This window comes from Zophobas morio, unplaced genomic scaffold, assembly GCF_036711695.1.
Source record: "Zophobas morio isolate AGI-343-1 ecotype UQ-CSIRO unplaced genomic scaffold, CSIRO_AGI_Zmor_V1 ptg000046l, whole genome shotgun sequence".
Taxonomy (NCBI): domain Eukaryota; kingdom Metazoa; phylum Arthropoda; class Insecta; order Coleoptera; family Tenebrionidae; genus Zophobas; species Zophobas morio.
In genome coordinates this window covers 5,203,008-5,217,334 of record NW_026972151.1, presented here as the reverse complement: position 1 = coordinate 5,217,334, position 14,327 = coordinate 5,203,008, and the positions used below count along the sequence as shown (strand labels likewise).

The window sequence follows — 14,327 nt, the reverse complement described above, 5'->3', positions numbered from 1 at the left end:
TGATCGCAATTAACGAGTAATGGTTTCTTTATCTATTGTAAGGACAACAAAACCAGGAATTGTGACCTCCAATTTTTGCCTGTTGAGTAAACACCATGTATATTGGCGATTTTCTAAATAAGTAAGTAGGTGTAATTTTTATACAATACAGTGGTATACAGCATGTTGTTATTATAAGGTTTTATTTAGCGAAATAAATAAATGAAACATGTTTAATTATGGAAACACATTATGTTAAAATAAATGTTCAGATATCGGCGGTAATGTATACCTACACGGCTGACATATCATTCCGTTAATTAAATTGTCAAGTAGTGTGCTATCGCTCGTGTTGCACGCATCCTGCTTTTAAATAATTGTTGTATGATTGATAACGAAGTAATTTTTTAAGATAGCAGAACTAGGAATTAACTTTGGTCGTTTTTATCACTAGTGCCTCTGTTGAATTTTTTAGCGGTAAAATTCAACATTTATTTGTAAGTTACAGTATGCCTTGAACTATGATGGTCGATCAAAATGGAACCCTACATTGTGTTCGTGTTAATTTTTTTTTGTGGCGAAATGCGTTTAGATGCAATACACTGGGCATTCTTTCTTAGGATCATCACCTTCCACATTCGCCATGAAGGAAATCTATTCAAATTTTTAATAGTAAAAAAACTTCCACACAAAATGATGAAAACAAGATAAGTTGGAAGATAGTTATAAAATGTTTAACAAATAGAGCTTATTATTTTGGTTTAAATATATACTTATATAAATAATTCCACCGTTTCATTAACGGTTCTTACAGTTTCGTTGGTCAAAATTTTTCACCAACAGGCTTAATGGTCAGCTCGTGAACCTGAAACACAAGCATATAGCTTCGCAAGAGCAAACATTTTAACTTACTTGAACATGTTCTGGTGTTGAAAGAGCATACACAATACCGTCAGCAATATCTTCACTTTTTAGACTAGCCATCTCCTCGAAAAAAGCTTTCTCTTCCGGAGTTATATCCGGATTTAAAGTTGTCATTTCGGTTTCGACTATACCAGGACTAACACTCTTCAACTCACAAAGTCAACAACAAATCATACCAATCAGAAAACTTACGGTAACTTTGATTTTCAGTCCTTCATGGTTTAATTCTTGTCTTAAAGTTTCAGTAAGAGCAGTAACTGCAAATTTCGAAGCAGGATAAACATTTAAATTTGCAAAATGAGTCACTTTGTGTCCAAAAACGCTGTTCACGTGTATTATATGCCCATTAATTTTATTCTCTTTCATAAGTTTGACTGCTTCTCTTGTGGCAATGCTCAGTCCAAGAACGTTTAGATCAAAAACATTTTTCCAATGTTCGGTTTCGCCTTCTGTTAAGTTTGTATTACCTCCTCTTCCGGCGTTGTTGATCAAAATATGAACGGGCCCTAAATTATCTTTAGACCATTTAAAGACTTTCAAAATGTCTTCTTCTTTGGAAAAGTCAGCTTTGATGGCATAGAGTTTTCCTTTCTTACTTGAAAGTTGTTTAGCACGTTCTTCTATACGTTCAGAACGACGAGCTACACCTAGCACCTAAAATAATATCTAGAGCGTTTATTAAACGAGAGAAAAGATGATTTAACGATTAAGCCTTTTTCAACGAGAGCATCAGCAACGGCGGCACCAATTCCAGAACTAGCACCAGTTACTATGGCAACTTTGGCCACCCATCTATCCATCGAAAGAACCATTTATTACCACTCGTGGAAACTAAGTTAACTTACCTCGAAATGTACTCAAATATATATACACAGTTATCTACGTGTATGTCAGTTTTATATAAGTTAGTGATATACAGGAAGGTTTGTTAGGGACATAAAAAAAATAAATGTTTCATTTCAAGGTTTAATTGTTAGCCATAAAATATAAACACTGACAAAATATTGGGTAATTAACATATCGTTTATGCTACATGCGTCAGGGTACCTCTCTGTTTCAAAATAATAATTATTGTTGTATGGTGTAACAAATTTTGTTGACGACTAAGTTTTTTTTTTCAGAACATCTAAAGCCGTTTCTGTGTTTGGTCTTTTTTATCACCATTGTTTCTGTTGAATGTTCTTAGTCCTTATTGCTAAATAAAATTTGAAGGTTGCAGCCAGACCTTCAACTATAATGTCTGCACTAAGGTCATACAAACATTTGCATAAATAAAAAATAAAAACTAGTTAATTACTTTCTTTTTAAAAGAAATTTAAAGATACTGACGATTCAGTGAAAAGAGCTTGCGTCGAAAAACCTTCTATTCTACCCCATCTCTCACATCTCATTCCCGCCAATAAAAATCGACAATGTTCTGAATAAATTTTATAAAGTTTTGCAAACTGAAAGCAGTAGTGAAAACCGCGTTACAAAATTTCCACGAATAATTGAGATTTTGATTTTTAAAGATACGTGATAAAAATTTCACCAAATTAAAAAAAAAAAGATGATGTGTAGAAAATTATTTTTTGACTCTGCCCCTGTGTTATATAGTGAAAGATGTGGACATATTATATTACAAATTTCATAACAATAAGTTTGTTAACAACGGAGACATCATCTTTTGGAAACGTATTAACAGGTAACAAGATAAATTTGACATTGATCATGCCATTTGGGACCTTTTCAAGTTTCATGGTTATAAAAAAGCAACATTGATTAAGAAAATATGTTGAGTGTCCAATAGCAATTATCGAAACAAAATAATAAGTATGTTAAACATGTATTATCCAAATGTTAGGGCTTAAATTCAAAAGTAATAGAGGCATTTGTCAGACTACGTTTTTATGCGAGTTTGATATAAAATATAAAGCTCCAACTGGACCAGATAATTTAGTTGGAATATACCTACTTATATAGACGATTTGTGCTTTTATCATGCGCTATGCTTCATAATCTGTGGCTTTAGTCTTTAATGATACAATCTCCTGCGAGGAGTGTATGAAACACAACAAGTCAACACTCATAGTAAGGTGGTCAGATTTCCCGATGGGGCTAAAGTATTCTAAATTAACCAAGGAGTCATCAGAAGATTCTGTTGCGTTGATCGGCGTGGGTAAAACGCAACGATTTTCCTAGTAACTCAAATTCTTCCATTGTCTGGACTTCACTTGTTGGCTGAGACTAATTCGTTACCGACGGTGGCCTCCGTTTAAACCCATACTTTCTTCTAGATGTTCAGCGATCGAGGCCTTTCTGGAATACCCATCGTGATTTCCGCTCCCAGGCCATGAGTCATCCATCATCGTCGTACGTACTAGACGTCGTACCGGGGCAGCGATGAGTCTATTGCCTAACACTGAGCATCAATGGTGTCACTATTGTACTTCATGAGGCAACCTAAATGAACAATCTTCATTTTCGTCTTCGGTCCTTGTCGAATCCTGTATACAACATCGTTGATCCTCGTCACGACAGTATATGGACATTTCCAGTCTGGTGACAACTTCGGGGAACGACCATTCCTTCCTCAGGGGTTATAAAGCCATACCAAATCTCTTGCCTAGAACCTTACTGAGTTGTCCCTAATATCGTAACATGTCTTCATTCTACCACTCACCACTCTATTCTTGTGGTGCAGCATTTCGTGAACGCTCGGCAGTTTCTCCTGTAAGCCATCGTGGTAGCTTTTGATATTCTTCCTGTACTTGTTCCTTTCTTCGATCACTGAGAGGAAATTCGCTATATCTTCTGCAGTTCTTCCAAAAGATGAGCTGACGTTCTAGAATGAACACTAGAACTTCCGTTGTGCATTTGTTGAAGTACTCTTGGTTCTAATGGCCGGAACCACCAACTGCATAGTGACATGCTTTCCATCCGTACTTTCCCAGGCTTGGTTAAGCAATCCGTTCTCCACATGCCAGGTGGTTTTATCCCATCTCTTTTGCATCTGAGGGGCTGCCCAATATCCACGTCTTTCTCCTGGTCTTTTCTAAACCGAGCTGTAGTCCATTCATCATCTTCTACGATTGCGTTCTTCCTGCTGTTTTGCGTTGCTCAACCTCGTCGCAGTGTGCAGTTCTGATAAATGATCAATCTTGCAGGTTTCGCTTTAATACAAATCCATTCCCTAAATGAAGTCACCTTCCATGCTAGCCAGGAAAACCGGATGTCTTATTCTCAGCTGACCAATACAGGACAGTATATCTGTCGTTCCTCGTCAGACGCGTTCGTGCACTCAGACCGTTTCCAGCGCAGCAAAAGCCCAAAGCTCCCGCCCAGAGGTCATCCCTCCTGCAGGCCTCAACGAACCTCCAACAAAACAAAAATTTGCAGGTGAGTCAAGTCCAATTAGCCCGCATGCTTCATCCGCTTCACCCTTAAACTCTTCTTCATCTAGCTCAAAAACAAACACAACCATGACACAGTCAAACTCCATATCATCTTTCGCCTCTTCCCAACACCCCAAATACAAATTCCACATAAAAAATATTCCCCAAAAAGTAGCCAACCAGAAAACCTTCTACACGATCCTCGTCTCCCACCTCCAAGTCAAAAGACTCCAAGTGCTCAAGGTTAATTTCAACCGGACAGCACTCTTCATAGTGTCTGAACCCCCCCGGATAACTTTTCCAAAAAGCTAAAATCGAAATAGAAATCGACCCCATTAACCCTCCCAAAATGCCCTACTTGCCATCAACCAAAAAACCCACCTTACTTTCGATAGTAATCAAATCCATCGATTCCGACATATCCGAAAACGACATCCGTGAGGAACTAGACAATCTCAACCTGACCTTCCACCAGATCTGGAAAATCAAATCCAGAAAAACGGACAAATTCACATCCTTAGTCCGTGTCACCTCCCCGAACATGTCCATCATCGACATTCTCTTAACCTGGGGGATCACCCTCTTCGACCGCCGAAATCTCGCATGCATCGCCCCCAACTCCAATCCAATGTTCGACATGCTTCGAACGAGGCCACGAAGCTTCAAATTACCCGAACTGCCCCATTTGGTCTACATGCCCCGACCAACACGCCCCCAACAAATGCCCCCAAGCCGACCCAAAATGCCCCTTTTGGTGATGCAACCATCCGGCATGGTCCCGAAAATGTCCCAAATAGCACGAATTTGCCATCTCCGACGACACCCCAAGCTTCCCCGTCCTAATCATAGATCCTCCAGAGGAATTCGCTTACCCAACAGACCCCACCAACGAATCAACCCAATCGATTCCAGTATCGTCCACCCAAGACAGCTGATAGCCATCTTCAGGCTACACCTGAATTAATCCCTCCGGCGGGAGCCTCCACTTCACGTTCGATGAATAATCCCCCATCTTCGACGAATCTGCTCCCCTGACCCCGTGCCTAATCCTGTGCAGGCAAGCGCAAATCCGTCCCCTTTTCTCAATATATCCACCGTTAATATCGACGGGATTAATCGAAAATTCCACCCATTAAAACATTTCATCGAAACCGACAAAATTCAAATCCTGGCCCTGTCGGAAACCTAACATTCCTAACATCCCTCCAAGACCAAGCAAACCTCTTCGCGGAAACACTTCAGGCAATCCACTCAATCCCACAAAACCCCAATTTCAACCAAAATTTCTTCGAAAAAATTTTCCAAGAAGTGCAAGACTTCTGCTATAACCTGACGACGACCTATCCAACCAAACATCTTCAGACGAAGGCCTATCCTTCATCAAACGTTTGAAAAATTCGAAAGCCCCTGGCCCTGACGAAATAAAATCCATTCTACTAAAATACCTCTCGGAACCTGCATTACATGCCCTCACAACAATCTTAAACAACTTCTATCTTCCTTCTACTTTCCGAAAGCATGGAAATCTGCCTCAACCATAATGATTCCTAAACCTGACGAAGACCAGCACAACCGCACATATTATCGCCCAATCTCCCAATCTCCATCATGGGAACTCTTCTTGAAATAAATTTAGCCTCCCGTTTGGCACCATTTCTGGAAACCCATAATCTACTGTCCGACCAACAATTTGGTTCCAGACCTCAACGCTCCACCATTAACCTCCTCCTAGAATTTCCGGCAAACTCTACAAGACACACGAACGTTAAAGACTGCATCCCGCTTTCATGAAATTCACCTACTCACTCCTATCCAACAGACCCTGCAAAGTAAAAATTGTCATCCCCAAATCCACAATAGACAACATAGAAGCCGGAATCCCTCAAGGATCGGCGCTTTCACCTATTGTGTGTTTGATTTACTGCACCGATTTTCTCTTTTCTGACACCACAAGGACCAAGAGCAGGACGTTCGCGGACGACACTGTCTTTTGGACCTAACACCGCTCCCCCAGCCGAGCCATCACCATCGTCTAGAAACTACTCCACTGCTTCGAAGAATGGGCCAACAACTGGAGAATCTCCCCCAACCGCAAAAAATCCCAATCAATACTAATCTCTTACTCGCATGCTAACACGAAACAAGTCGCTTTCAACCGTAATAACTTCACGAAAAACCAGTGTCGCTTTGACTCCAGGAAGAACCAATGACTAATCAAAGAAAAATGAGATAGTCAAAAGAGTTACATTCAAACTGCTAAAAAGAAAATAAAACTGTAAATATCGTAAGTAAACTAATTTATAGATGGATTGGTGGCACCATCTAGAGAGCGTCTAATTTTAACTCAAACAATTAAACGTTTCATCCTGCGTAAATTACAACAAAAATTATCAATTCTATCTCTACTCTCTAACATATTTAAATAAAAATTTATAACATATAAAGGCGCTTTCCTTCCAATATTAGTACGCGGACATCTGTTGTAAAGAGTTACTGCATATCTAGAATTAATCCTGGGCACATAAAAATGTAATTTTTCCAATAGCTCACTACAGTCTATAACATTGTTTAACAATTTGTGTAAAAATAAGAGTGCACTACAAATACGCCTGCAATGTAGAGTACTAAAATTGAATTTAGCTAGTAGAATGGGGTGAGGATAATTCCTTTCCGGCCATCTTCTTTCCTCTTTGCAGTATAGATGTTTAAGAAACCTACGCTGCGTATTTTCCAGTATTAAAATTTGCCTGTTATAATAAGGAAACCAGCACAGTGCACAATATTCCAGCCTAGATCTAACTAATGCGTTGTAAAGTGTAATCAGTGCCACAGTATTAAATTCCTTGCAATTCCTAAGTATAAATCCAATGGTTTTACTCGCTGTAGAAGTGATAGTGGGATAGTGTGCACATGTTCATTGAAATTAAGTTTAGAGTCATAGAGCACCCCAAGGTCATAAATCGTAGAAGATCTCTGAACAGCATTACTATCAATTTTATAATTATGGAGCAAGATTTCATCACATAACCCATAACTAACAACTATGCATTTTTCTCTATTTAATGGCAAACAATTCAATTTACACCAGTCGATTAGGTGATTTACATCAACTTATAACTTAACACAGTCACCAGGATTAGCTATTTTACGAAACAACTTTATGTCATCAGCGAAAATTAAAATTTGAGAATGTTCTATGACCTCCACTACATCATTTATATATATCAAGAACAACAAAGTTCCAAGGATGGACCCTTGTGGAACACCTGAAGTGGTAATATAACAATTCGATTTAAAACCATTGTAGAGTACAACATTTTTCCGAGAAAACAAATAAGAGCCAATAAAGCTAACCAATGAGTCAGAGAAGCCGACATGTGATAATTTATCAAGTAACAATGCATGATTAACTTTATCGAAAGCTTTCGACAAATCATTATATACTACATGGAGTTGGCCCCTGTTATCTAGAGCATCAGCCATTGATTGAGTCATGCAAGTAAGATTTAATAATGTCATCTTACAGCTTTTCGATACTTATGTTCCTAAATATAGGAAAACTAACAAGAAATATCCACCCTGGTTTACTCTTAACATCATTAAGTTATTAAAAAATAAAGAACGTCATTGGAGAAGGTTTAAAAAATCGGGCCTTTTGTCTCAGAAAGAAAAAACTAAAAAACTGGAGTATGAAATTAAAATTCTAATCAAGCAGGAGTTCGCAAAGTTCATTAGTTCCTCGGAAATTGAAGTCAGATCTGATCCTTGTAAATTTTGGTCGTATATCAATGCAAAAAAGAATACATCAAGGATTCCGGGTATAATGAAAGTGGAAGACTGTGTATTGTCCACTCCACAGTCTGTTGTTAATGGGTTTGCAAAACATTTTTCCAGTGTTTTCAAAAGTGAAGAAGTTTTTGTCTCATCGAGTTGTGATAATAACTGCTGTGATGAAAGTTCCTGTTCTTACAACTGTGATAGTTTTCTTGGCTGTGATTTTAATGCACCAGTTTTACATAATTTTAACATTAGTGAGCGTGATATTAGTAATGCTAGTCGTACATTGAAATCTAATTTTACTATGGGTACTGATAATATACCAGCGTTTTTCGTCCGTGATTGTATTTCATGTATTTTAAGTCCCTTGTGTCATTTATTCAATTTAATAATTAAGTCATCGAAATTTCCTGATCTCTGGAAAATAGCAAAGGTTTGTCCAGTTTTCAAATCAGGATCTAAATCAGATATTAAGAACTACAGAGCGGTAGCTGTTATTCCAAATTTTGCCAAATTATTTGAGACCATTTTGTGTAATGTGGTGTATAATCATGTTGAGCATCAGATCTCCCATACTCAACATGGATTTGTAAAAGGTAGAGCAACATGTACAAATCTCTGTGAATTCACGCAGTTTGTTTCGAGCTCGTTAGATATTAGACAGCAAGTTGACGTTATTTACACAGATCTGTCAAAAGCTTTTGATAAAGTTAATCCATGGCCGACTAGTATAAAGATTATGGCCTGTCCAAAGGAATGTCAAAGGTACATTACGTGCTGCCATCTATTAATAATTCAAAAACGACAAAAGAATTATTAACACCTTTTGAAAGGCACAAAGGCATTCATACCGAAACAAACCACCATTACACGTTTTGAAGTCCCATAATGTCAAGTCAAATTAAAATTTTGCTAAATTATTAAGTGTAATTATTAATAGATGGCAACACGTATCGTACCTCTTGGACAGGCCATAATCTTTATACTAGTCGGCCATGGTTAATCATAACACCATGTTGCGTAAATTAAGCTCGGTTGGTCTGTGTGATAATTTAGTTATGTTGTTCAAGTCTATACTTTTAGGTCAAAAACAATATGTTGAATACTGTGGACATAAATCTTTTGTTTATGAATGTAATTCTGGAGTAGTACAGGGTTCGAATTTAGGACCTCTATTATTTATTATATATATAAATGACATAGTTAATTTCATAAGTCCTGATTGTCGCGTTTTCTTGTATGCCGATGATGTTAAATTGGTTAAAGTAATAAGATGTGTAAACGACTGTATTATGTTACAGCAGAACCTCGATAACATGTTAAATTGGTGCTCTAGAAACTCGTTGTCTGTTAATAAGGATAAATGCCGTATTATGACTTTTAGTCGTAAATACTATAACATTACTTTTGATTATAAAATTAAGGAGTTGCCACTCAGTAGATGTTATGAATTTAAAGATTTAGGTATAGTAGTAGATCCCAGATTGTCATTTATACTGCATATTAATTATATATATTACTGCAAAGGCAACTAAGACATTGGGATTTATTGTTAGAAATACTAAGGAATTTCGTAATACGGAATGCATTATGTTATTGTATTATTCCTTTGTAAGATCTCTATTAGAGTATTGTTCGGTTATTTGGAATCCCTACTATAATATACATATAACGACTATAGAACGAGTACAACGTAAGCTTTGTAAATATGTCTATTTTAAAAAGCATGGATTTTATCCAGTACAAAATTATTCACAGGATGTATTACTTAGGGAATTGAATGTAGTCTCACTTTGTAGGCGTAGAGATTATTATTCTCTTATGTTCTTATATAAAATCTTACATAATGTGATACAAGATAGTGAGTTATTATCTCAAATTTGCATATTAGTTTCTGAAGCTAATGTTAGAAATCCGATGATATTTCACATTGATTTTGTTAATTCGAATCAGCATTTTCATTCACCTGTACCTTATATGCTTCGACGATATAATAAGTACAGACTGTATTTAGACATTTTCGGGATGAGTTTAAATGAATTCTGCACGCAGTGTAAAAAAATATGTTTTAGTTAAAGTGTATCAGGTTTAATTCTGTGTTTTTGAACGTCTACTCGCTACTGTATTACTACTACTACTACTATTTTTTCTTTTTAGGGCTTCTGCCCGTTGGACATTAAATTATTATTATTATTATTATTATTATAAGATTTGTTAATTAGATCGATTTGAAGTAAATCCGTGTTGGTAAACAGAGATCTGTCTCTTTATGTTAAAATAGACTTGGTTATATATAACTCTTTCCAAAACTGTAGAAAAGTTTGACACAATGGAAATAGGACGATAGTTACCAATATTTGAGTGATCACCCGATTTAAAAATAGGTATAACTTTAGTAATTTTCCATAAATCAGGGAAGCAAGAATTATTCATGCATAAATTAAAAATATGACACAATGGCTTAACCAGTGGTCTAGCACAATCCCTAATAAAAAAACTGGGAACCTGATCTTCCCCCGACACGCAATTATTTTTAAGTTGTGTAATAGCCTTCAGGACTACTTCATCACTTATTGTAACATTCATACACACATTGCACGGGTTGGGGCCAGATCTAACATTAGGTAATATATTCGAAACTGAGGAGCTAAAAGACGAACAAAACTGACGGGCAAATACATTAACTATGTCTTGTGGGTGATCGAAACAGTTATCATCAAAGTGAACACTATTAGGTAAAGAAGAACGACCTTTATTTTGTTTAACAAAGGACCAAAAACTCCTCGGATCATTAATCAAAGATTGCTGAGGTTTCTTAATATAAAGCTGAAAATCTCTCTCCTCCTTACATTTGAAAACTGATAATATAATTCCGGGGTAAAATTGCGTTTCCATTGTCTATGAACTTTTTGTTTTGTTCTGATTAGATCTCTAAGCTCCTTGGAATACCAGCACGAGAAGGAGAATTTTTTATACTTTAGCAATGGAATGTGCTTATCAAACACAGAGTACAATTTTGCATAAAATAAATCACATGCTCGGTTAACATCATTTACTACCAACAAAAAATTCCAATCTATGTTAAGGATGTCATTATAGAGCATTGGAAAGTTAGCCCTCTTAAAATTGTACACTTTCGTTGAGTGCATAATGGAAAATTGACATATGAGAGATTTTTAACGGTAAGACTGACATTTAAAGCAGGGTGATACCTATCTTCAGGTAAAAGTGGCTCACTATCACGTGTAACAGAACAGGTATTGAAAGTGCAAAATATCAAATCTAGAAAACGATTATCGCAGTTAACAATGCAGTTAAACTGAATGAAATTTAACAGAGACACCAAATTATGAACAATAGCAGATTTCGGATCACGACCATTACGCATAAAATCACCAACATTAAAATCACCAAATACCATAATATGAGGGAGATCAACTGTAAAATTCTCAAAAGCTTCCATAAATTCTTCAAAATCATGGGTTGACAAATCCGGGGGCATATACACAACAAAAATGTTGTGTTCAAAATATAGTTTACAACCAACAATGTCAATTAAAGAAAAATTAGAAAATACAGAAAGATCTAAACTCTTCGTAGTAAATCTATTACTGATTGCCAAGAAGACACCACCTCCTCTTCGCCGCCCAGAGTTATGAAAATCTCTATCCGCACGAAATACTTGAAATTTGAAGGAGCGAATTCGTTATTATTTATTGATGGATCGAGCCAAGATTCCGTAATGCAAATTACATGAAACTCGGAGTCAGTTACATTAGAATAAAAAACATTTACTTTGGACCCCTTAAACTTCGCACATTTTGATAATAAAATGAAATCTGATGAATACTGTTGGGCATGCTTAGTTTAAATTACCTGAAGATGCAGGAACATCAACAATTTGGGGAACGTTATTAACATATTTAATTGTTAAATGGCTAGCACCTTCATTTCTGCGGAGTTCTAGTTTCGAATTTAGATCTTTCAGATACCTAAGTTGCTGCGGGGTTTTATCAGTACCAACTATGACATTCTTGAAATTCTCATTACCTTTTAGCATATTACGTTTTTTCATCACACGTCTAGGCATTTCTACAGTTTTGAGTCGAAGTTTCAATAAACGTGGTCTACCCTTTTTAAATTTTCCTAATCTGAAAACATTACCTGGTGCAACCGTCACTGAATTATCAATAACTTCTAGTATGTTATTAGCCATATCAACATCTGCACGGCCACTATTTTCCGGAACATTCTTTAGGATAATGTTATACGAACGAAATGATCGCTCCACCGATTCAGAAATTATTTCTTCTTTGCTTGTAGGCGAAGCACCAGAGGTATGGATCAGTTTAACGATGTCGGCTAACCGTGTTTCCAAGGAGGATTTGATGGATTCCATGGTATTCATTATTTTATTTAAAGATGCTAATTCAGCATTGCAGTGGTTGCATAGAATTTTAACATTGTTGGATTTCAGCTGCAGGAACAAATTTGCTTCATCCTCCGATATATCCAGACAGGCAAAATGTAGATGCAGTCTACAATAATTAGCACACTTTGCAAAGCTTTTCCCATTAATTTCCCGAAAGCAGTGGCAGCAATTATAAGACATTATGGTGCATAAATAAAATAAAATTAGGTGCAGCAAAATCAAAGTAAGCGCAGTGACCCCAGTGGTCACTACTGGAATATAAGTTGAGTCACAATGTAGGAAGAATATTATTTGCTGTAGTATAACAACCTATATAGAAAATTCAAGAGCACGCCACTAATTAATAGCAGACTTACACAAAAACACATTTGAAACAACAATTATCGATTAATCAAAACCAACTAAATTTCGCACAAAACCAGTACAACTATCGCAATCACTGTAAGATACTGAATAAGTACGTTATAAATGTTACATTAAATAAGCAATTTTTATGCACAAAATAAGAGGATAATTATGGAGCACGAACACGCCGACTCACACCAATGTATATTTAAGTATTATTACATCGTTTTACATAACTTACTGGTTTTATTTAAACATTAATATAGATAGAACACAAGTACGTTTCGAAATAAATCAACTCTTTCATTAGCGGTTCTTAAAGACAGTCATTAAACTTTTTCCCCAATAGGTTTAATAGTAAGCTCATGGACCTAGAAAAAATGCAAATAGCTATAAAATAAACAAACATTTTAACATACTTGAACATGTTCTGGTGTAGATAAGGCATACACAACGCCATCAGCAATATCTTCACTTTGTAGAATAGGCATCTTTTCATAAACAGCTTTCATTTCCGGGGTTAGATTCGGATGTAAATTCGTCATTTCACTTTCAACCAAACCAGGACTAACACTCTTCAAAAGACAAATTCAACACCAAATCACACCAATCAAAAAACTTACAGTAACTTTAATTTTAAGTCCTTGCTGGTTTAATTCTTGTCTTAAAGTTTCGGTAAGAGCAGTAACAGCAAATTTCGACGCAGAATAAACGCTTGGAACTTCAAAATTGAGCACTTGGTGACCCGCAATACTATTCATGTGTATGATGTGGCCGTTGATTTTGTTCTCTTTCATAACTTTTACTGCTTCTCGTGTGGCAATGCTTAATCCAAGAACGTTCAGGTTAAAAACTTTTTTCCACTGTCTAGTTTCGCCTTCTGTTAAGTTTGCCTTGGCTCCTCTTCCGGCATTATTGACCAAAATATGAACTGGTTCCAAATTATCCTTAGCCCATTTAAAAGTTTTCAAAATGTCTTCTTCTTTGGAAAAGTCAGCTTTGATGGCATGAAGTTTTCCTTTTTTGTCGGAAAGTTGTTTGGCACGTTCTTCTATACGTTCGGCGCCGCGAGCTATGCCGAGTACCTACAGTGATATTTAAGACACTTATTAAGTAGGATAGTAGATGATTTAACCGTTAAGCCTTTCTCGACGAGAGCATATGCAATAGCGGCACCGATTCCAGAACTAGCGCCCGTGACTATGGCAACTTTGCCCACCCATCTATCCATGGAAAGTACCATTTTCAAAACGACTGTGTTTGTGTGTGCTACACTATGAAACTAAATTCAATATCACGAAACGTACGCAAATATATGTTGGCGAGTGCCACACTTTGCAAAATTCTTATCACTATACACTAGTTTAGTTTTACCTTTGTTGTTTTGAAATTTTAAAAGTTAACTACAGAAAGTTTGACATAAATTTAAATGTGATAACTTTTTTTTTTTATATGTTACACTGTCGGTAATACTTATAAAATTATAAACCCTAAAC

At 36.4% G+C, this 14,327-nt stretch overlaps 2 protein-coding genes across 2 annotated transcripts; both read right to left on the bottom strand.

The window, feature by feature from the left end:
* Nucleotides 1-283: 283 nt before the first annotated feature.
* Nucleotides 284-1,722, bottom strand: LOC135142287 (farnesol dehydrogenase-like). Its single transcript, XM_064073974.1, has 4 exons — nucleotides 1,608-1,722; nucleotides 1,096-1,557; nucleotides 892-1,047; nucleotides 284-844 (listed from the first exon to the last, which is right to left on the bottom strand). Exons 1-4 carry the CDS (start codon nucleotides 1,713-1,715, stop codon nucleotides 803-805), a joined length of 768 nt encoding a protein of 255 aa, XP_063930044.1. The 5' UTR covers nucleotides 1,716-1,722; the 3' UTR covers nucleotides 284-802.
* Nucleotides 1,723-13,118: 11,396 nt separating this feature from the next.
* Nucleotides 13,119-14,094, bottom strand: LOC135142077 (farnesol dehydrogenase-like). Its single transcript, XM_064073737.1, has 4 exons — nucleotides 13,967-14,094; nucleotides 13,455-13,916; nucleotides 13,251-13,406; nucleotides 13,119-13,202 (listed from the first exon to the last, which is right to left on the bottom strand). The coding sequence occupies exons 1-4, from the start codon at nucleotides 14,072-14,074 to the stop codon at nucleotides 13,161-13,163; spliced, it is 768 nt and encodes a 255-aa protein (XP_063929807.1). The 5' UTR covers nucleotides 14,075-14,094; the 3' UTR covers nucleotides 13,119-13,160.
* Nucleotides 14,095-14,327: the final 233 nt, after the last annotated feature.

Bases quoted from the DNA above. Each gene is read 5' to 3' on its own strand.
- LOC135142287 (XM_064073974.1), bottom strand. From the start codon at position 1,715: ATGGTTCTTTCGATGGATAGATGGGTGGCCAAAGTTGCCATAGTAACT. The intron at 1,048-1,095 runs GTAAGTTTTCTG...TGTGAGTTGAAG, and splicing joins GACTGAAAATCAAAGTTACC to AGTGTTAGTCCTGGTATAGT. The intron at 845-891 runs GTAAGTTAAAAT...CTTGTGTTTCAG, and splicing joins CAACACCAGAACATGTTCAA to GTTCACGAGCTGACCATTAA.
- LOC135142077 (XM_064073737.1), bottom strand. From the start codon at position 14,074: ATGGTACTTTCCATGGATAGATGGGTGGGCAAAGTTGCCATAGTCACG. The intron at 13,917-13,966 runs GTTAAATCATCT...ATATCACTGTAG, and splicing joins TCGTCGAGAAAGGCTTAACG to GTACTCGGCATAGCTCGCGG. The intron at 13,203-13,250 runs GTATGTTAAAAT...CATTTTTTCTAG, and splicing joins CTACACCAGAACATGTTCAA to GTCCATGAGCTTACTATTAA.